At 37.2% G+C, this 22,925-nt stretch overlaps 1 protein-coding gene across 4 annotated transcripts in view; it reads left to right on the forward strand.

Moving 5' to 3' along the window:
• Positions 1-22,211, forward strand: part of epc2 (enhancer of polycomb homolog 2 (Drosophila)) — a 61,419-nt gene extending 39,208 nt beyond the window's left edge. For 3 of the 4 annotated variants that reach the window (XM_072258637.1, XM_072258638.1, XM_072258639.1), the window contains 6 exons: positions 2,225-2,373; positions 4,361-4,701; positions 5,235-5,353; positions 13,657-13,819; positions 19,168-19,501; positions 21,290-22,211. In XM_072258637.1, the coding sequence (XP_072114738.1) occupies positions 2,225-2,373; positions 4,361-4,701; positions 5,235-5,353; positions 13,657-13,819; positions 19,168-19,501; positions 21,290-21,359 (1,176 nt within the window). In that variant the 3' untranslated portion in view covers positions 21,360-22,211. The remainder of the gene's footprint in view (positions 1-2,224; positions 2,374-4,360; positions 4,702-5,234; positions 5,354-13,656; positions 13,820-19,167; positions 19,502-21,289) is intronic. The other variant, XM_072258640.1, reaches the window with a different exon arrangement.
• Positions 22,212-22,925: the final 714 nt, after the last annotated feature.

Here is a 22,925-nt window from a genome sequence, read left to right on the forward strand (position 1 = left end):
TGGATTCAATTACTCCAATGAATGTGGAGAAGTACTTGAGCCTGTGTTATTGAATGTGTATAAATTCATACTGCATGGAAGCTGGCCATTCAGCCCTCCATGTCCATGCTGCTGGGCATGTAGTATGAATCCCAACTTCCAGCGTTTGGCCCATAGCAGCCTTGTTTTAACTCTTCTTAGATGCTGTCAGCAGCTCTTTTCACTACTCTGAGGTAGTGCATTCCAGGTACTGATCACTCTCTGGTTAGTAAAAGTACTCCTCAGATCCCTTCTAAATAGCTTGCCTCTTACCCTAAATCTATATCTTTCAGTGCCTATAAAAAGTGTTCAGCACCTGCCCCCCCCCAGAAGTTTTCATGTTTTAATGTTTTACAACATTGAATCACAGTGGATTTAATTTGGCTTTCTCTGATACTGATCAACAGAAAGACTTTACTGTCAAAGTGAGAACAGATCTCTACAAAATGATCTAAATTAATTACAAATATGAAACACAGAATTCATTAGTATTCATCAGTCCCCCTTTAATGTGACACACCAAATCATACTGATGCAGTCAGTTGCTTTAGAAGTCACATAATTGGTTAGATGGAGATCACCTGTGTGCAGTGAAGCTGTTTCAATTGATTGCAGTAAAAATACACTGGTATTTGGAAGGTCCAACTGCTGGTGAGTCAAAAACTACACCATGAAGACAAAAGAACACTTCAAGCAACTCCACGAAAAGGTTATTGAAAAGCATAAGTCAGGGAATAAATACAAGAACATTTCCAACTCATTGAATATCCCTTGGTGTAAGGTCAATCATCAAGAAATGGAAAGAATATGACACAGCTGTAAATCTGCCTAGAATAGACGGTCCTCAAAAACTGAGTCACCATGCAAGAAGGGGACTAGTGAGGGAGACCACCAAGAATCCTATGACAACTCTGGAGGAGTTACAAGCTTCAGTGGCTGAAATGGGAGAAACTGCGCAAACAACAGCTATTGCCCGGATGCTTCACTAGTTGCAGATTTATGGGGGAATGGCAAAGAGAAAGCCACTGTTTGTTGGGGGGGGGGGAACTCACGTGAAAACTGACTAGAGTTTGCCAGAAGGCATGTGGGAGACTGAAGTAAGCTCAAAGAAGGTTTGATGAGGTTCTGTGGTCTAATGAAACCAAATTTGAGCTTTTTGGCTATCAGACTAAACGCTAAATTTGGCGTAAGTCAAACACCGCACATAATCAAAATCATCATCTTTACGTGAAGCATGGTGGTGGCTGCACAATGTTGTGGGGATGCTTCACTGCAGCAGGCCCTGGAAGGCTTGTGAAGGTAGAGGGTAAAGTGAACGCAGCGAAGTACTGGAGGAAAACCTGATGTAGTCTGCAAGAGACTGCCAGTTGGGAGAAAAACTGTTTTCCAACAAGACATGACCTGAAGCATTAAAACCAAAACTACATAGGAATGCCTTAAAAACAACAAAGTTAATGTCCTGGAGTGGCCAAATCAGAGTCCAGACCTTAAATCAATTGAGAATTTGAGGCTGGACTTAAAAAGAACTTTTCGCTCATGATCCCCATGCAGTCTGACAGAGCATGAGCAATTTTGTAAAGAGCAATGGGGAAAAATTGCAGTGTCCAGATGTGCAAAACTGATGGAGACCTATCCACACAGACTCAAGGCTGTAATAGCTGCAAAAGGTGTATCTATTAAATACTGACTTGAAGGGTGTGTGTATACTTATGCAATCAATTATTTTGTGTTTTATACTTGTAATTAATTTAGATGACTTTTGTAGAGATTTGTTTTCACTTTGTTGCAAAAGATTATTTTTCTGTTGATCAGTGTCCAAAAAAGCCAAATTAAATCCACTGTGATTCACTATTGTAAAACAATGAAACATAAAAACTTTTCTAAGGGAGTTGAATACACTTTATAGGCATCATACCTCTGATATGGGGTAATACTACTGTCTGCCGTATTTGTATCCCTCATAAATTTATATATCTGTTTTATCCCCTTTTAACCAACTCTGCTCCAGGAAAACAGACTGGCCTTTCCAGTATAACTGAAGTGTTACGTAGCATTTCAATTATACCAACCTAGTGAACCTCCTTTGCAACCTCTCCATCACCATGGTGACTCTACCTCAAGGATGCTCAACAAAATGAGGGAATAGGGTAAAATAATTAATATTTACAGATTTCCTCATTTTTACATAACTTTTGGCCTATTCTAGCCTCATTTGGATCAGATGAGTTCCAGTCCATGTCAGACTGCAGAACCAGCTGGGTTAAGTGAGTCGCGTTATAGATACTGTTTGACAACACTCACCGTTCCAAGAAGGTGCATAGGTTTAGCACGGAGGCGCATAGGCCGTGGGGGAAGGTAAGCAAACACTTTTATGGGCAACAGCAAAGTGCTTAATTGTGCCAGAGAATTATTCACTTAGTATCTTTGTAATATAGTTCAATGAAAGAAACTTCATTTGTGTAATGCTGATCATTTATTATGAGGTCTCAGAATGGCAATAGTTTTATTTAAACTTTTAATATAGAAGAACTTTTGATGAAATATCACAATACTTAATAATAAAAGCACTATAGATGGAGGAAATCTGAGTAATTACAGAAAATGGTGGAAATACTTGACCTGAATATTTGTTGTATTGCTGTTTATAATACATGTAATTTTAGACTTGTGTAGAAACAGATTTGGTACCCAGTGCCCTCTTTTGTTTTGCACCTTGCTGCCTTTTGAAAAGTATACTGAGCAGTGCTGAAAACTTAAGCTATTTTTGCTTTGATTTTTAAAAAGTTATTTGCTCCTTTTCTGCAATAAGCAGTAGCACTTCTGAGACAAATATAGCATAGTGGGCTACAGTGTAGAATTCCATTAAATAAAGTTATGGCTTCTATGTCCCATTTTAACCCTGAGCAGAACCACCTATTTGATGAACATCATCCATCCCTATTCTTGCCATCCCTCTTCTTGACTCGATCCCATTTTTTTGCTGAGTATCTTGGCCATGGTTTAGTTACCTTTGGTCATTTCATTGCCTTATTGCCCATTCTCCCATCATTTGCTTTCAATTAATTACTAAATTCATCCAAAAAAATCCCCATTTTCTAGCATATGAATTATTATTTGCCCAGCTTGTATTTGCTGCCCTAATTGGCTGTCAGTCCATCAGCATCTTCAATGATTTTGCCCCCTCTTAAAATTTTATCCTTAATTCTGGACCCTTCCCTCAAATCTACCATTCTAAATTTTCCTGCCTGCTTTGTTATTGAAGTGCCACAGAGAGATGGTCTGTTTTATGCACTAGGACTTGACTGCTCCTCGTCTGCTTTAAAACAGATTTTGTTAGGTCAGATTGGTTGTGACTAACAGTCACTGTGGCTGATCTTAAGATTGGACAGCAGTTAAATATAAACTACAGTGCATAGAAAATATTTTCATGCTTACCAGCTTGTGGTAGGTTGAAATGACACCTCTGAAATTGCTGTAGTAAAACTGTTGCTTGTTCAATTTGCGTACGATTATAGTCCTGTGCATGAGTTTTCTCATTTGTGTAATTATAAATTAATGTAATTATTAAAAGAAGAAAATCAGATGCATTATAAATTGCGTAGTTAGTACTGCTTAAAATTTGGTTGTGTGTTATATTCAGTGACAACTTGCAGTGTAAGAAAAGGCCATTCAGCTCAATGTGTTCATGCCAGGTATAAAAGTGCACTTTTACATAATCCCACCTAACACTTGATCATGACTTTTCAAGTGCAGATTCAAACATCTTTTAAATATGTTGCTGGTTTCTGTCTCTTATCACCCTTGTCATCATAATCATAAAGCACAGAAACAGGCCCATGTGGATGCTCGTCATCAACTACTTACTATTCTAATCCTACTTACTTTCTATCTTCTGGGTAAAAATCTATTTTTTTATTTTCTCTGATCCTTCCAATTACATTAAATCTCTGCCTCTCTTTCAGTCTCTCAATTGTTCTGTCTTGCTCCATCATAATTTGCAGTTCAGTTAAGTTTTCCTCTTGGCCTTCTATGTTCCAGTTTATATTATGACAAAAGTAATGCTGACTTATTTTAAGGTGACAGTGGTGCTATGTTATGCTTAGGGAAGAAATTTAAAAAAACAGATTTTCAAAGGTTCTGTTAATGAGATAGAATTTTGAAGTTCCTATTACAAAATGCAGTGGAACTCGGTCTATGAAAAGTCTAAAGAAAGTCAGAATTCATCGGGAGTGCTAAATTCAAGCCTGTGAAAATAAAATGCAACCAATCTAGCATTGTTCTTTGCCCATGTTGTGATTGTATCAACAGTGGAAATGTAAGCAAAGCTGTCTTTTCCTTTAAGGTTTTTGCTAGATCGCTTATCCACAGATCATGATCACATTTTACGGCAAATTGACCCAGAAATGCTGTCATCTCCGTGCTCCCCAGCTGCTTTTACATCTGATGACCCATGGACCATTTCTTCCAATAAGGACTTTACAAATAGACTGTCACTTAGTGAGATACTAAGCAATATTAAAGCTTGCCGATTACGGCACTTCCAGCCTCGATTAACCCAGCTTCAGGACAGTGATAATCGCTGTACTTCCAAAACGTTAGGACCGAATGTGAATAAAAGGAGAATTCCAATGTCTTCTATTTTATCATCAAGTAGCATGATCACCAGCAGGAATAGGATATCTGGTAAGCAAGTGGTTCATTTTCATTTATTATTGCCGTGTTTGCTGATCCCAAGTAACTCACTATCTGACTTGCTGCATTTTTGTTTCTATTTAATGGTGTTTCTACAATGAAGTAGCTTGTGAGGTTTTTGTTATAACAGAGATGCTTTGAGATTTGGGTATTATTGTAACTGTTTTATGATTTATTACTTCTTTTAGCCTAATAATGGCATCCGATTAGTTGGTTGTAATGCTCAAATTTGAAAGTGTGTGATATTTTTCTCTTTTCATTGATTGTAATCCTTATGTTTCATGATATAAATGCAAGCAAGAATACATATAATTCACTTCAGAGGTACAGAATGGTCAACCAGCAAGGGGGGAATAAAAGAAGTAAAAGTTACCTCAGGTCCACCATGTAGGCTAATGTTTTTTTCTGAACTTTGATTTTTTTTCTACTCATTCGTTTGCTAGCTTTACAAAATATATGTAAAAGGTTATTTTAGCTTTCAACTAATATTATTAGACCATAATATTAAGATATTTACTTAACAGGTGGCATAACGGAAGAACAGTACCACACCCATCAACAACAACTTGTTCAGATGCAAAGGCAGCAGTTAGCACAGATGCAGCGACAACATTCCTCAAATATCTCACATGGAAGTTCGCAGGTAATATAGGCTTATGTGGCAAATTTGACTTTGCTTTTATGCACTGTGGTACTTCACGTGACAGGAGGAATATAACATGGCTGGGAAAGAATGTTACAATTCCAGTATTTCTTTATCAGTTGACAGCTGTTACAGGTGTGTTACAGGGCAGATGTTAGTGCCTGTATCTTGTCTCCCGCACTGTAAGCCCAAGAGGACTTTGTTCGTCATCGATGTGTGGCACCGCTTGACTAAGTCATCGTAATGCATTAGCTTTCTTTGGAACATGGAACTAGAACAGTACAGCACAGGCACAGGCCATTTGGCCCACAATGTTGTGCCAAACCAGCTAAAAAGCAAATCAAAGACACCCAAACACTAATCCCTCCTACCTACACCATGTCCATGTCCCTCCATTTTCTTTGCATTCATGTGTTTGTCTAAGAGTCTGTTAAAAGTCACTAATGTATGTGCCTCTATCACAATCACAGGCAGAACAGTCCATGACTCTGAGTTAATAAGAAAAACTTTTATGATTATGAAGACATGCAGTCCTCTTTTATTGTCATTTAGTAATGCATGCATTAAGAAATGATACATTATTTCCTCTGGTGTGATATCACAAGACACAGGACAAACCAAGACTGAAAAAACTGACAAAACCACATAATTATAACATATAGTTGCAAACAGTGTAACAATACCATAACCTGATGAAGAAGTCTGTGAGCACAGTAAAGTTCAAAGTTTCTCAAATGTCCCACATCTCACGCAGACGGGAGAAGGAAGAAAAACTCTCTCTGCCATGCCGACCACGGTCCGACTCTGAGTCATCCGAAAACTTCGAGCTCTGATCAGCTCTCCGATACCAAGTAGTGAGCGCCATCTCTATCCGAATGATTCGACCTCCTTCTCGGTGGCCAAAAACAGGCAAGGCCGGGGATTTTGAGGCCTACCCTCCGAAAGATTCACGACCACACAGTAACGACAGCAGCGAACAGGTGTTTCAGAAATTTCTCCAGATGTTCCTCTGTGCTTTCACGTCCATTCTCCATCAAATCAGAATTGTTCACGGCCCCTATTTAACAGATACAATATCATTTTTCATCGGAGGGTTGTACACGTGTGGCGCGTTGCCATCTTCTCCTTACCCCTCACATCCCCCTTGAACCTTCCCCCTCACCTTCAATGCATACCCTCTGGTATTAGACATTTTAACACTGGAAAACAGATACTCTCTGTCTATTCTCTTTGCTCCTCATAATCTTATAAACCTCTCTCATATCTCCCTTCGGCCTTCAGCGTTCATAACTTTAACCAAGCTTAAAATTCAAAAGAGCGCTTCCATGTTTCATGTGATTTCCTTATACTGAATGCCTCCCTGCATTTAAAAATGTTTCATTCTTTCATGTCTGTCATATGACTGAAAGTTTGTTTTTATCTGCACTTATCTAGGTATGTGTCATGACAACTCCTAAGTCCTGATGTCTTGACCCGAAATGTTAACTTTCACCTTTGCCTCTGCAACATTTTAAGATAGTAACATAGAGATCAAACGCAAGAGACTTTCAATGAATAGATATATCATTGGGATCAAAGTGGTGAAGACATCATTCTTTTGTTAGCCTTTTAACAAACAAACTGTCTTAAGATATGGTTTAAGGCAAGTGCTCTTAGTGTAAGCATCAACATTCTCTTTTGTCTTCTGAGACAACTATTGTACTTGCATATTTAAGTACAGTGCACTGCTTTGTAATCTCACTTTTCAAAGAGCATTTGTAAATCAGGTAATAGATTCCAGAAATAGGCCTTTTATTCCCCCACTTTTCCACAAAACATGAAATCATCTTCTATTTACTAGCACTTAATCTGTATCCATCTGTTTCTTAGTGACTCAAGCTCTCATCTAAATACTACTTAAATCTGGTGAGAGTAGTTGCCTCTATCATTCATGCAATCAATACGTTTCAGGTTGCAGCCACCCTCATTTCAATTTATTTTTCCTAAGATCTCTAAAGTTCACCCATCACCTTAAGTCTGTGCTCTCTGGTTATAGTCACCTCTCGATTGGGAAAAGTTCCCTGCTATCTGCATAATTCTGTATGGCTAAAAATATTGAAGGCGAAAAGCATAAATAAGCCAACTACAAGAGATTTTCAATGGATAGAATCATCTTACTTTTGATAACAAAAATATGGTTGAAAGCAGTTGTAAATGTCTGTAACCTTGCTGTAACGCCACCTGGTACAAATTTGGTAGCATTCCATATTTATTGAAGATGTTCCAGGACAAACGGTACCAAGCAATTTCGCATTGTTCGTAATAACTGGAGATCACAGTAGCTAAATGGAACTTGATGGCTGAATTTAAATGGGCAGCCACTATGTAGTGCAAACAATCTCAAGCAGTGAGTATTATTAAAGCAAGATGACTTGATACCTTCAGTTGTTTTTAACAATTTGAGTAATTCAAGATGGATGTCTGTACCATGAGTGGCCACCTGTTGTAGATCCCCATCTATTATCAAAGATCTCTGCAAGTTAGTTAAGCAATAGATATTAGTGCCAGGAGCATTGTATATCTAATGTGTATCTCCAAATCATCAAACAGTACTGGTTTTTAAGAGTAGCAGCTTGAAAGGAGTTTGTATGTTCTCCCAGTGACTGCTTGGGTTTCTTTCAGGTGTTCCAGTTTCCTCCTACCATCCAAAGACATATGTTTGGTAGGTTAATTGGCCGTTGTAAATAGTCTCATGATTAGGCAGAGGCAGAGGAGGGGGGGGAAGAAAAAAAATATCAAAGAATATCCCTTATGAATAACTGGAGTCGCCTAGTATGGAAACTGTAGTGCCCATGCATGGAAAAGGCTTAGAGACAAAGCCCTCCCCACCATTGTGCACATTTACAAGGAGCACCATCATAAGAAAGCAGCATCCATCATCACGAATCCCCATCGTCCAGGCCATACACTCTTCTTGCTGCTGCTGCCATTGGGAAGGAAGGTGCAGGGTCCTTGGGTCCCTCACCATTGTTATTTTCCTTTAATCACCATGCTGCTGAATCAACGTAGAAAACTTCACTCACCTTATCTCTGAACTTATTCCACAAATTGCAGGCTCACTATTAAAGACTGTACAAGTCACGTTACCAGTATTACAGTGCCTTGTAAAAAGTATTCAGCCCTCAACCCTTTGTTCATATAAGTGAGTATTACAGGGATTTTGAATTGAGAATATTATTTGTGAATCACATGCTCCTTCTCTTCTTTACCGCCCCTGCCCCCCCCCCCCCGTCACAGTGGAGCTTAAAAAAAAACGGGAAATTGCAAGGCATGAAAAATAAAAAAAATCAAGAAGTGAAATGTCAGCAGTTCAAAAAATATTCATCCCCTCATTCCCCTTTGCTCAGTACTTAGTTGAACCACCTCTGGCAGCTATTACAAAGAGTAGTCTTAGTTGGGGAGCAGCGGTGGACCCCAGTTGTGAAATCTTGCCAGAGATGTTCGATCAGGTTGAGTTTAGGACTCTGGGCCACTCGGGCATCAAATTTCTTCATTTGAAGCCATTCCATAGCTGCTCTGGCAGTGTGCTTTGGGTCATTGTCCTGCTGAAGGACAAACTTCTTCCCTAGTTAAAGCTCTCTGTCAGAGACTAGTGGGCTTTTATCGAGGATCTCTACACTTAGTAGCATTCATTTTCCCATCAATCCTGACCAGATTTCCAGTCCCTAGTGCTGAAAAGCATGATGCTACCTCCACCATACTTTACAGTAGGGGTGGTATCACCTGGCTGAAACGCAGTATTAGATTCGCGCCACAGGTACTGCTTAGTGTTGAGGCCAGAAATTGTATTTTAGTCTCATCCAACAACAAAGCATTCTTTAGCATGTTTATAGTATTTTCTAAGTGACACTTTGCGAAGTCTTTACAGGCAAGGATATGTTTTTTTTAATCTAGGGATTCTTCCTTGCCACTCTTCTATAAATACCCCTTTTCTGCAAGGCCGTGGCGATTGTGAAGCCATGAACTTCATCTCCAGTTTCAGCCACTAACTTCTGCAGATCACTCAGAATGATTGTTGGCATCACAGTAGCCTCTCCTATAAGTGTTTTTCTTCTGTAGTGACTAAATTTAGAGGGGTAGCCTGAGCTCGGCAGTATAGCTGAGGTTTCATATCTTTTCCACTTTTCACGTTAGTCTTGTACCCTTCCTCAGATCTGCGTTTCTCTGTTATCGTTTCCCTGACCTGAATGCAGTTCTGTCTTCATTTTGGTTTGGTCTGTTGAAAATTTACCATACTGTTGGACCTTGCAGAGACAAGTCCTTGGGAATTCATTGAAAACAGGTGATCTTCCAATTTTCTGCATTAACAAATTGGGTGAGTTGGTATGATAATACAGAATATTGCACCTGAGGGAAGTTAGATTAGTGATTATAAAGGGGATGAATAATTTTTCAGCCTCACAATTTTGGGGTTTTAATTGTTGACCGGTTTTGGAATTTTTCTTTTGATTTCACATGATGCTCAATGTTTGGTAGATTAGCTCAAATCCTACTTCCAAGATATTTTAAATTTAGAAAATGAAACATTAATGTGAAGATAGTTGTGGATGCTGAATACTTTTTCAAGGCAGTGTATATTTCTTTCTGCAAAATTTGTCTTTTGCACATTGGTTGTTTGTCAGTCTTTGTGTATTGTTAATTAATAGAAATTCTACTGTTTTTCTTTTTCCTGAAAATACCTGCAAGAAAATGAATCTCAATATAGTTTATGGTGACATATGCGTACTTTGATAATAAACTTGACTTTGATCTGAAAGTTGTAATAAAATTAGTACTTTTATAAATTAAATAATGTGCAATTGGAAAAGAAAACTCTTTTTGTCACACATAGTAATCTATACCCTCAAAAGATAACGAATGTGGAAGACTAACAAATGGATTATTAGTCATTTTTACCAATGGTTCAGACAAAGTTTGCCAATAGATGCTTTTTTCTATCACTTTGTGTGGTGGTGAGGATGTGCTTTTCTATATAGTTACTGTTTTTGCATGGGTGGGAAAAATGCATGTTAGGTGTTTGATTCCTATTAATTTTTTGAGTAGTAATCCAACCTCCATTTGGCACAGTGAAGAGCAATAGTCAACTGTTAAGAAACCCATATGTTTTGCTTCCCTTGGTGCACCTGAGTAACTTCGCCTATTGTTTCTCTCATCTTTTCCATAAGTAATGAATAATTCTTGTGTTGTAACTGGCCATACTTACTAACTAAAATTCACTAAGTACTTTGCTTTCATTCATTGAATTAGAATTGGGATGACTAGTTCACTAGTTGTTTTATTGACCTTAACTCTTGAGGTTACTTTAATTTCTTATAAAATCAGCACTAGTTGCAAGTACTGTGGATTTCATTGATCTTAACTGCAATGAAAACTTATTAAAATATCCATTGTCTTTTATTTTATTTTATTTTATTTTAGTCTTGGGGTTAAAAGAGCTGACTTTGCCCAGTGTCATTCTTGGATATCTATATATTTGTAAAGTAGTGCCAAAACACCTTACACAGTTTATCTAGCGATGTATTACTGGAGTGTGCAGCCATTAAATATCATTTTGACATCTGAAATAATGAGGCATAAATTTAACTGGCAGTTTATTGTCTGAGGCTAAACAAAACTGCCTTTGACTTCTTTGATTCTAATGTCAGTTGTGGATCCCATTTCTACAATAAATTTGCCAATATTCAATTCTGTAAAATCAATGACGTAATTCCTGCCTTATGTATGGCTGAATTCCTCATCCAGGCATTGTTATCTTGATTTGGCTCTTACTGTGCATCCCTAGGCCTTCTGCATTGTTCTGCACTACTTAAATTTCTAAGCCATCTAAAACTCTGTATGTGGAATGGCCTACTCCTGGTCCTGCTCAGCCACCATCCTTTTGTTGCTTATTTAACATGAGAAGTACAGGATTTCAACTATTCTGAATTCTCCGCTTAAACACTATTAAATCCTTATTCTTGTTTTAAAATATTGGCCTTGTCCTCCACCGTCTAATAACGTTCAGCACTACAGCACTCTTATGGTGTGTGAACTACACTTCTGTCTCTAGAACATCACTAATTTTAATTTTACAAGTGGTAAAATTTACCTTTTGTCTCTTAGACTCAAGTTTCAGAATTCTCTTCTTAATTCCTGCCTGTCTATTCTCTTCTTCTTTCAGATGCCCCTTAAAAGCTATAATTTTACCCAAGTTTTTGATCATCTACACTTGCATTGCTTTGTGACCTGGTGTTAGATTTTGTTGAAAAATATAACTGAGTTGCACTGTGTAAGATTTTCTTATGTGAAATAAATGTACATTGTGCACGTTGAGACCTTTGATTCCATGACCTTCTGATTCAGAATTGAGTCCCATTCTAGAGAATTGAGCACTAGAGATCTGGGCTGCTAATCTAGTGCAATCAGTGTTGATCTTTCAAATGAGATACGAAACTGAGGCACTATCTTCTCTTGTGCATAAAGCACCCAGTGGCACAGTGAGCTTGCCTGCATTTTTATGAGAAATAAAATTCCTAAAATGCATCATCTGTGTCTTGCCAGTTTGCTGTTTGAAGAATCCTCCCGTGTGCAAATTAGCTGCATTTACTAAACAATAACTACATTTCAGAAGTACATTATTAATTGCTTTGGTAGATCGAGGCTGTAAAAATATTAGGCTTTTTGTTTGTGCAAGAAATCTGGATAAAGTTGGCAGTGCTACCATTTGCTGTCTACTCTTCGTTACACTTGAACATTTGGTCTGGAGTTAAGTAATCTTGGTGAGAACAGCAAATGTTCTTCCCTGAGGAATGTTTTGAACTAAGTGGGTTGCTGACATTCTGGCAGTTTCTTGGCTGATGTTACTGAGACTAGCTCCCCCCCCCACCCCCATTTTAGATATTACTCATTTATTTCACCCAATCAATTAAATCAGTGACTGATAGCTGTGGTTAGATCAAGTAACTAAACCTCTATACTGCTGTACAAAAGCAGCTCCATCACAGCTCATTAATAAACCTCCATTAATTTTTTTGTCTGCCAATTATTTTGCATTTTAATATTTTAAGGACAAATCATAATTTTTAAATATTGTATCATTTGACTTTTTAAGCACTTCTAACCAAGTTACATACATGAAGTGGCAGGGTTTTTCTTTTGGATTGTTTCTATACGTTAATTCGTGTGGCATAGCTGACCTTCAAGTGAAGGGAAATTTGTGATGGGTATTTGTTTTTGTATGTAATTAATTAGAATATTTTTCTGAAAAGTTAATTGTACCCAGGGTGGAATTGATAAGACTATATTTAGTGCTGGAATCTTGGAAAGACAAAACTGTGGAATAATGAACTCTCTTCTTTCAATCCGTCTTGTAAATTTTGTTATGATGTTGTGAATTATCTTTCTTTTTAAATCTTTTTATTGAATAAGTATACAAAAAGGTAAGCCATAAAGGCACTAATACACTGTTAGAATATAATAAAATTACAAGAGATATTAATACAAAAAAAGATACAAACAATGTAATTTAAACATAACATACTAAGGTAACATAATAGTATACTAATTTTTATATTATCAATAGAGAAAAGGAAAAAAAAACCCACCGTGCAACTAACTAAAAGCAAAGCAAAGCAATGGGCTAACTTGGAACCAAGCAGAGTTAAAAAACTTAAAATCACGTCCTCAATCCCAACCTCCATTAAAAACAGTAAAAAAAACAAGAAGGGTATATAAATATGGAGCAAAAAAAGAGGAGAAAAAAAATTACATTAAATGAAAATATTGAATAAAAGATCTCCAGGTCTGTTCAAATTTAAGTGAGGAATCATAAAGATTGCTTCTAATTTTCTCCAAATTCAAGCATAATATCCTCTGAGAAAACCAAAAAAAGGTAGTTGGAGCATTAAGCTCTTTCCAATGTTGTAAGATACATCTTTTCGCCATTAAAGTAAGAAATGCAATCATCCTACGGGCTGAAGGGGAAAGATTACTGGAAATTTTAGGTAGTCCAAAGATAGCAGTAATAGAGTGAGGAGAGATATCTATATTCAATACCTTGGAGATAATATTAAAAATGTCTCTCCAAAAAGTTTCCAGAGTAGGACAAGACCAAAACATATGAGTTAAAGAGGCTATCTGCCCCGGACATCTAGATGTTGTGAATTATCAAGTTATGTGCCCAATACCATGGCTAGTTTCTGTCTCATTCTAGCAGGGTATCTCCTATTCTTTCCTGTATTTATCTGGCCTTTTCTGGAAAATTCATTTATGAAATATCTTTTCAGGGATCCAGGATATCCGACTGCTCCTCAAAAACGCTAGATTCAGCTAGTGCACACTTTGCAGCATCAGCTGTTGTTAGTGCTCCTGGACCAAGTCAGTCGGAAGTTTCCAAGGATGCTGTTGCAGGTCAGACTGCAAACATCAATGGTGTTGTTCAGTCTGCAGGTGAGACTAAATTATGTCAAAATCTTATGAATGATTTTGGGAAAATAATTCTGTTTCTTTTTCTTCAGTGTGTTTATAGAGTTACACAATGAGAATACCTAGTAATTTACGGTTAGTATTGCTAGTAGTTTGCTGTTAAGAGGAAGGACCTGCATTGTTTTGTAATAAAGCAGACTCCATTGAATAGGTAAGTTAAACATTAATTATAATATTTTATTTACTTAAATATTCAATTATTCAAGTAGCAGAAAATATTCATAAGCAGTTAGTTCTGGGGGTGTCATATGTATTCACTTTTGATTTAAACAAATATGAATGAATTCATTGCTTATTGACCACTGTGAATGCAGCAGATGGCCCAAATGTTTTTTGTAATCCTTAGTGATATTGGACAGGTTTTCAATTCTATAGGTTCACCTCCACCAACAAAATTCCACTGAACTTATACAAACATGTCACTTTTTTAAAAAATAAAATCTGTTGGGCACAGATTTTTTCAGTAGTTTTGCTCTTAAAGTATGTTTTTTTTTAGCAGAAATTCGAAATTCATTTCTTTGAATTAGCTGATTTTTTATAATTTGATTTCTTTTGTTTATGTGGCTTTTGAAGATAACTAATTTGTACTTTTGTCTTGGCTGCTGAAGTTCATTCTTTTGCAAAACTCTGAAACTATGCTTATTTTTATTTAAGTCAACTATGCTCATAAAATTTGCTTGAATGGTTTCAGAAATGAGCACTTGCGGATCTATTGTTGGGCACAACGTTCTTGCAAACAGAAGGTTAGGAAGAAATTTTATGGTTATTGCAAGATTTATATAATTTTCTATTTGGAACCAACTGCTAGTGGAGATGATGTAGCAAATATAAGTGTGTTTAAACTGCATTTGAAAGGTGTAGGAGGATGCAGGTGTAATGTAACCAAATATGCATAAGGTAGATTGGTATCACAGTTGCAATGGATAAGGCTGAAAGGGCCTGTTTCTCGTGTCGTATGACTCTACAACGATGGAGTTAGATAAGGTAAATAGCTGTTTCCATTAGTGGCTGGTTCAAGACCCAGGGTCAGAGATACAACTACGTGGATAAAAGCTGTTAAAATATGAGGAAAAGATTCTTTAAATGGGCTAGTTTTAATTTGAAACTTGGAAGTAACTACAGCAAAGATAGGAATACATATGTTGGACAATGTATGTGCGGAGAGAAAAAGAGTTAATGTTTTAGGTTGACAACCAGTGTTTTATATATTTATCATTACTAAATCCAGCATTCTGTTCTACGTTACTTAATTTATATTAAATTTTACAGAAGCATTGGCACAAAATCCTTGATTTGCAGATGATTAGTACAGATGTCTAAGCCACTAAACTCTGATTACCTTTGTGTAAACCTGACTTAAAAGCATGAAATTATAGTGAAGTAGGGAATGAGTGCAAAATTCTCATTATGTGGACAATCGTAACATTAAACATTAATCACTTGGACTAATGTCTATGGTTGTGTTTCAGATTTACAGTTGGGTTTTTAATTTAAAATGTTTAATATTTCTTTTAATAACGGGCATGATTTTCATTTGGTGATCATTTTAGTTAGTGAAACAAAGAAGTTTAATCATCACAACACAACCAGAGCAAAATAGTGCAAAATTGGGAAATGTGAATTAAAAAATACAAAAATGGCAGACCTTTGAGCAGGACAAGCAGTAATTATGGAAAGAGAAACAGTTCATGTCTCAGATGATTATCCTCCCCACTGGAAATGAGGGATTTGCGATTAATTCTAGTTCTTAGCTTTGCTTCTGGTTTGAGTGGGTCATCTGATAATCTGCAAGAGAAACTTTCTTGTGTGTGATCGAGAAAGCAATTACTTCATTATCTAATACTTGAAGCCGATATTACGTTTAAGAACATAAGACACAGGAGCAGGAGTAGGCCATTTGAGGCTTCAATTGTGCCCAGCCATTCAACACAATGTTTCTTCAGGGGCATTGTCTTGCACGGCTTCCAGTACCTTAATTCCCTGAATGCCTAGAAATCTCTTGATTAATTTTGAATGAAGTGAGATTATGACCACAGGTTCTAAAATTTTTGGGCAGGGTATTGCACACTGTCCATCCAGCCTTTTGAGACCTGTAAGAATTTTGTAATTTGGAGTATTGTGAGCAGTTTTGGCCCCCTATCTAAGAAAGGATGACCTGCCATTGGAGGGGTCTGAAGTATATTTGCCAGATTGATTCCAGAAATGAAAGGGTTAATGTATGAGGAGCATTTGATGGCTTGAGGCCTATAATTGCTAGAGTTTAGATAAATTGGTGGGAGGGATCTCATTAAAACCAATTGAATATTGAAAGGCCAGGATAGAGTGGATGTTGCGAAGATCTTTCCTGTATTGAGAGAGCCTAGGACTAGAGGGCACAGACTTAGAATGTAAGAACGTCCCTTTAGAAGAGATGATTAGGAACTTCTTGAGCAGAAGGGCTGCTGAGTCTATGCTGCAGACCGCTATGGAGGCGTCATACGTCATTGGATATATTTAAAGTGGAGGTTCAAAGTAAATTTATTATCAAAGAACATGTGTCACCATATACTACCCTAATATTCATTTTCTTATGGGCATTACCAGTAAATAGAAAGAAACACAATAGAATCAATAAAAGTTGATAAGGTCTTGATTAATAGGGGAAGATTATGGTGTTGAAGGTTATGGGGTGAAGACAGGAGAATGGAGCTAAGAGGAAAAAATCAGCCACAATCGAATGGTGGAGCAGGCTGGATAGGTTGAATGCCCTAATTCTGCTCCTATGTCTTTGGTCTTATCCTATATCATTCCTAATTCAGCTATGCTCTAATGAATGAGGTCCCAGCTACATCGTCAAATCTCACTTCTGCTCTCTCTGTCTTATTATCAGCTTTCCTATAGCAGGATGACCAAAACTGAACACAATATTCTAAATGCAGCCTACCAATGTCTTGTACAACTGCAGCATAACATCCCAACTTCTACACTTGGTGCCCTGACTGATGAAACATGTCAAAAACTGCCTTCAGCACCTTATCTACTTGTGATGCTACATTCAGGGAGCCATGTAGTAGTATCCCTAGGTCTCTACAACACTACCCAGGACCCTACAGTTCACTGTGAAAATCCTGAAGTAATTTGTCTTCCCAAAATGCAACACTTCCCACTTGAATTCAACTCCATTTACTATTCCTTAGCCCACTTTAAGAATCCTCTGGAATTCCTGATAACTATTCTCACTTACTACTACACTTCCTATTTTAGTGCTATCTGCTAAATTAACCATGCCTCATAACGTTCTCATCCAAATCACTGATACAGATGACAAATAGTAGTGGGCCTAGCTCTGACCCCTGGTGCGCACTACTAGTTATGACCTCCATTCTGAAAAATGCCCTCACACCATCACCCTTAAGTCAATAGTGTATACATTTAACTTGCTCACTTGAGATCCCATGTAACCTAACTTTCCACAGCAGCTTACTATGTGGAACTGGCCTGCCCTTATTGACCATCTCGCTTACTGCTTCAAAAAAAAACAATCAAATTTGTGAAACAAGATCTCTGCACGTAAAGCCATGCTGACTATACCTAATCAACCTCTTGACTTTCCAAGTGCATGTACATTTTATCTCCTCAGAATCACATCCAATAACTTACCTAAATAGATGTTGGACTTGTGGTCTATAGTTCCCAGGTTTTCTTTTGCAACTCTTCTTAAATAAAGGCACAACGTTAGCCACCCTCCAATCCTCTTAACACTTCACCTATTGCTAATAATGGATATATCTCAACCAAGGCTCCTGCAGTTTTATTTTTCTCTAGCTTCTCACTATGGTCTAGAATATATCTGATCTGGATGTGTTTTCATGCTTTTTAAGACATCCGGTACCTCCTCTTCCCTAATGAAGACAGCCCCATTAACTATCTCAAGTTCCAGGATCTTTATGCATATATAGTAAATATAGGGGAAAACATTCATTAAGAAAGTCAGCCATCTTACGTGGGTGCAGACAAAGTTATCCACTTTGGTCTTTGAGGAGCCTGTTCTCTCTTTAGCTACTCTTTTTTCCTAATGTACATAAAATATCTTTGGTTTCTCCTTAATCTTCTCTGCCAAAGCTATCTCATTTTCCCCTTTTTGTCCTTATGATTTTCTTTTTAAGAATACTCCTGAATACCTATGCTCCTCCAGGGGTTTATTTGATCCCAGCTGCCTGTACCTGACCCATGCTGCCTCCTTTTGCCTGACCCAGAGCATCAGAATCTGTAGTCATCAGTGTTCCCTACTCCTGCCAGCTGTGTCCTTCAGCCCAGTAGGAATGTGCACATCTTGAACTCTCATTATTCCACTTTGCAAAGCTTCCCGCTTTCCAGACAAGCTCAATGTTGCAATTGAATTTGCCTTCACTACTACTCTGGTAATGCATTCCAGGCTCCAAGTCTCACTGAATTAGGAAAAAAAAACTTTCCTTGTCCTACTTTGTTCTTTTCTCTTCCATTCTGTCCTGTTCGTGGTTTTTAATATGTCTGTCAATTCTCCTCTCAACTTCCTCTGCTCCAAGGAGGAAAATCTCAATTTCACTAGTCTATTCACATTACCAAAGACCCTCATCCTTGGAAACTGCATTTTTACCAAAGTAATAAAATCTTTGTGTCTTTCCTAAAATGCATTCTATAAAACTGAATACACGTGGCCAAGTCAGTGTTTTGTGAAGATTCATGACTTCCTTGCTTATGTACTCTTAAGTCCAGGGTTTTTCTTTTACAGTGAACATTGCACATATTCCCTTGAACTCTTATGCTTCCTACCAAAAACTAATATTTTGTATTTCTCTGCATTAAATTTTGACTGAAACTTCATTGACTTTCATCAAAATATCTGTCCAGTTAGATATTATTTACCTTTGAGGAAAGTCAACATGGATATGTTAATCAATTCACATTTGTCCCGATAAAGATTAATAAATTTGGGTCTATAACTCATTTAGAACCTCATTTATGCTTTCTGTCTAATAAGGCAAAAATCGATCCAATATCCCTCTATCTTGTGCTCAGAGTTACACTGTTGTCCCACATGACCATCTCCCTCCCTCAGTAACCTTTTGGATGATCTTCCCCTAATGTTTAAAAAAAATCCAGTTAATCTAATTCCGATTGCAAGCTTTTGAAACTTTTACTACATATTTGTATCAGCAAAGAGATTTTTGATCCTCTTTTGTATTTAAAGACTTGAACATTGATCATTTGGAAAATTATTCAGGAAGTAAATTATCTCAGCGTTTTGATGTGTGAAGTCTATTCTTAATTGATTTTCATGCTTATCTTCGCAGGCACCTATAAAAATCTTCAACCTTCGAATGTTACTTCATCCTCCAGTCCTGGATTATCTACTGTACAACTTATAAGAACTGTCAATCGCACCTCAGCAAATCATGTGTTCCCTGCATTGCGCACAAGCAGTCCTCAGTCATTTCCTGTGAACAATTCCTGCATAGGAACTGCTGTGCGTCTGAACAGTATGAATGTGGTTACTCCTGTCAATGTGCATCTCAGTGCAAGGACTTCAGCACCTTCTCCTTCTGCCTTAAAGCTGGCCACAGCAGCTACTAGCCTTGACAGGGTGCCAAAGGTGACCCCCGGTAGTGCCATCAGTAGCTTGGCTAGGTAAGTAAAGATAAACACATTCAACGTGAATGTGATTAGGGTGAACTACTTGTGCTCTTCGTTGTGTGTAGATCAAGATGCTTCCTGCATATTTGAATGTGGATATTGTAAAAATATGTTAAATGTTTTGAAATCTGCCAGGTTAGCTTTGTGGCTGGGGAATCTGTACTGTCATGGTTGTTCAGCAAAGAACAAACCTGTTGAGCTTATTGAGTCTAAGTTGAGTCAACCAGCCATTTACACTTAATGCAATTTTTCCCTACATTCTGACCAGCTCTTCCGCTTCCAGATTTTACCACTCCCCTACACACTGTGGGATAAATTCAAGTGCTCATTTAACCTACCAGCCTGCATCTCTGGGATGTGGGAAGAAAATAGAGCAGTGGGAAATCTTCATGGTCACTGGGAGAACATGCAAATTCCTTGAGCTGTGACACATCAGATGTATAGTAGCTAACTGCTGTGGGACCCCATGTCTTTCCTCCTTCACCCCTCAGGTCACAGAAGGAAGGAGAGTGGCTATATAGGATGGCAAGAAGGAGAAAACCATTCAGTTGAAATTAAGTTAAATGTTTAACTTCTTGAGGTTATCCTCAACAATATTAAAAGATCTGTTGCTATTTGAAGTATATTTAGGTTCCTGAAAATGCATAGCCAGATTGTTGTTGCTGTTAAACAGGTTTCAATTTTATTTTCATTTTATCTATTGCCCTTGAAGGTCCTTTAAAACAATGGAAGGTTAATAGCTGTAACTTGGAATTATTCAAAGATTATAAATCATATCCTGAAATAGATATTTTTGAGGCTTTCAGATAACATGCAAATCCTGAGCTGAGTTTTAGGTTTGAAATCAGAATCGGGTTTATTATCACTGTCATACAGTATGTCTTGAAATTTGTTATTTTGCAGCAGCAGTAGAGTGTAATACATGAAATATATAGTCTATAATAAATATGTAAAAGATAGAATAGTGCAATGGGGAGCAAAATCGGTGAGGTATCATTCGTGGGTCTGTTTAGAAATCTGATGACGGAGGGGAAGAAGCTGTTCCTAAAATATTGTGTGTGTCTTCAGTCTCCTTCCTGTACCACCTCCTTGATGGTTGCAATGAGAAGAAGGCACATCCTTGGGTGGTGGGAGTCCTTAATGATGAATACTACCATTTAGAGGCATCACCTTTTGCACATGTCCTCAGCAGTGGGGAGGCTTGTGCCCATGGAGCTGGTTGAGTTCTCAACTCTCTGCAGCTTATTCCAATCCTATGCAGTGTTCCCTCCATACCAGAATGCCCTCCACTGTACATTTGTAGAAATTTAGTAGTCCTTGGTGTCATACCAAATCTCCTCAAACTCCTAATGAAATACAGCCACTGATTAATGAATTTGCCCATTTAAGACCAATGATTAATTTTTTTTTTCCTTTCTGGAAATGATTCTTTGGAGCACTTCTTCAAGGTGGTGAGAATCTTTGAATATTTTTAAGTAAAAGTTGGATAACTTTAAGTCAAAAGTTAGCAGGGATGGCAGGAACGTGGCATTGAAATTATAATGAAATCGGACGTAACCGATTTGAATTGCAGAGTCGGCCAGGTAGCCTATTCCTGTCCCTTGGTTATCTGTTTGTATGGAAAGTGCAATGATCAATTGTAATTATTTATGTCATTAGAAATAGGCCAAACAGTAATCAAAGTTAAAAATTGGGATCATTTTAAAGTAAATTTAATGTTTCCTTTATATTTTTTATGCTATATGGAGGGCACAAATATAAACATGTTTTTTTAAATTACAGGGAGAGCAGCGAACCAGAGAGATTATTGAACGGTATTGCAGACAAGACGGTAGCTATGGAGGTGACATAATGATGTCCAAAGTGCTTCATCTAAGATGTACGGTGATGGAAGCCTTGTATTCCAGCCAGAATTTGGAATAAGGCATCTGATTGATTACAGTTAAATGTGGACCTGAATGGTGTCATTATCATAAATGTATAAAAATTGTCTATATAAATGTAAATTTTGTAAAGTTCAGGTGATCACTACCTTGTACAATAGTTTATTTGTATCATCATATGTATTTCTGTTACTTGAATACTAGATATTCATCATGCTTTGCACTTGAAATTACAACAGAATGAAAATGACACAAATCTATGGGATCATGAGCATGAAATTGGGATCCTTTTGTCACTTGTTTTAACTATTTATTTTGCCATGTTTACATTTTGTAACTTGTACAAATCAACTTTGTGCTTTTAAAAAAAAAAATTTAAAGATATTTAGGTAGGCCATGTAAATCCTTGTCATTTTTTGTACATTGTAAAGTTTTCACTCAATTTTTTTTCTCTCAAATTGAATAGATTGATGTTTGGTAAATATTAAGTGACATTTCTTTATCAGACATTTAAGTCAAGACAAAAAAAATAGTATTTTCTATTGTTTTGGAGGGCGAGGGTAGTGAAACAGAATTGAAGATTATCAACTTCCATTTTGCTCCTTTTCCTGTGGCTGCAAGGCAAGTAACAGGTTAGAAAGACTGTCTGACTTTTATGTTTGGACTAGTGTTTTTATGAGTTTATACAATTACTATTACATAGGCCTTTTCAACAGTATTAGTATTGGAATGTTAGTGTCAGCACTACATCAGACAACTTCCTTGTTACTTGATCTTGTTAAGTGAAAAAAATGCAGGGAAATTAAACATACATATCAGAATATTTGTTTTGTCTAGAATTATTTCTCAAAGCAAAAGATGCATAGTTATCATAAAACTGACATATATTGATCACTGTGTCACAGTAATGGTTTTGATGCAACAGAACCTAAAAGTAAAATAACCAATTCTGTAATTCTTTACAGCTTTGCAGGAAAGGTTTTGATGCTGTTTGACCCTTTCATATGTGCTACTGTGCAAAATCTGCACTTGTTTCTGGAATAGTGTGAAACAAATACTTTGATGTCGGTGATATTTGAGATAAAGGTGTGGGATTTCCGAAAGGAACAATTGTTGGCACAGCTGCCTGTGACTTGCTAGGGTGATGTGTTCAAATTTCTAGGCAAACCACCAGCAAAATGAGACTTAACAATGAATCCACATGGTCATGGTTTATTGAACCAAACCAGCCATTTTGTATTGGTAAACTGGTTTCTTATTGCCATATGTACGGAGTACTGCTTTTCATGCCATCCATACAGATCATTTCATTGGAACATTTATACTGAAGTAGTACAGGGAAAAACATTAATAGAATGCAGAAGGTATATACAGTGGCATGCAAAAGTTTGAGCACCCCTGGTCAAAATTTCTGTTACGGTGAATTGTTAACTGAGTAGAAGATAAACTGATCTCCAAAAGTCATGAAATTAAAGATGAAACATTCTTTTCAACATCTTAAGTATTATTTTTGTTCTGTACAATGTTAGCGTGGA

Source organism: Mobula birostris, chromosome 5 (assembly GCF_030028105.1).
Source record: "Mobula birostris isolate sMobBir1 chromosome 5, sMobBir1.hap1, whole genome shotgun sequence".
In the NCBI taxonomy this organism is placed as follows: domain Eukaryota; kingdom Metazoa; phylum Chordata; class Chondrichthyes; order Myliobatiformes; family Myliobatidae; genus Mobula; species Mobula birostris.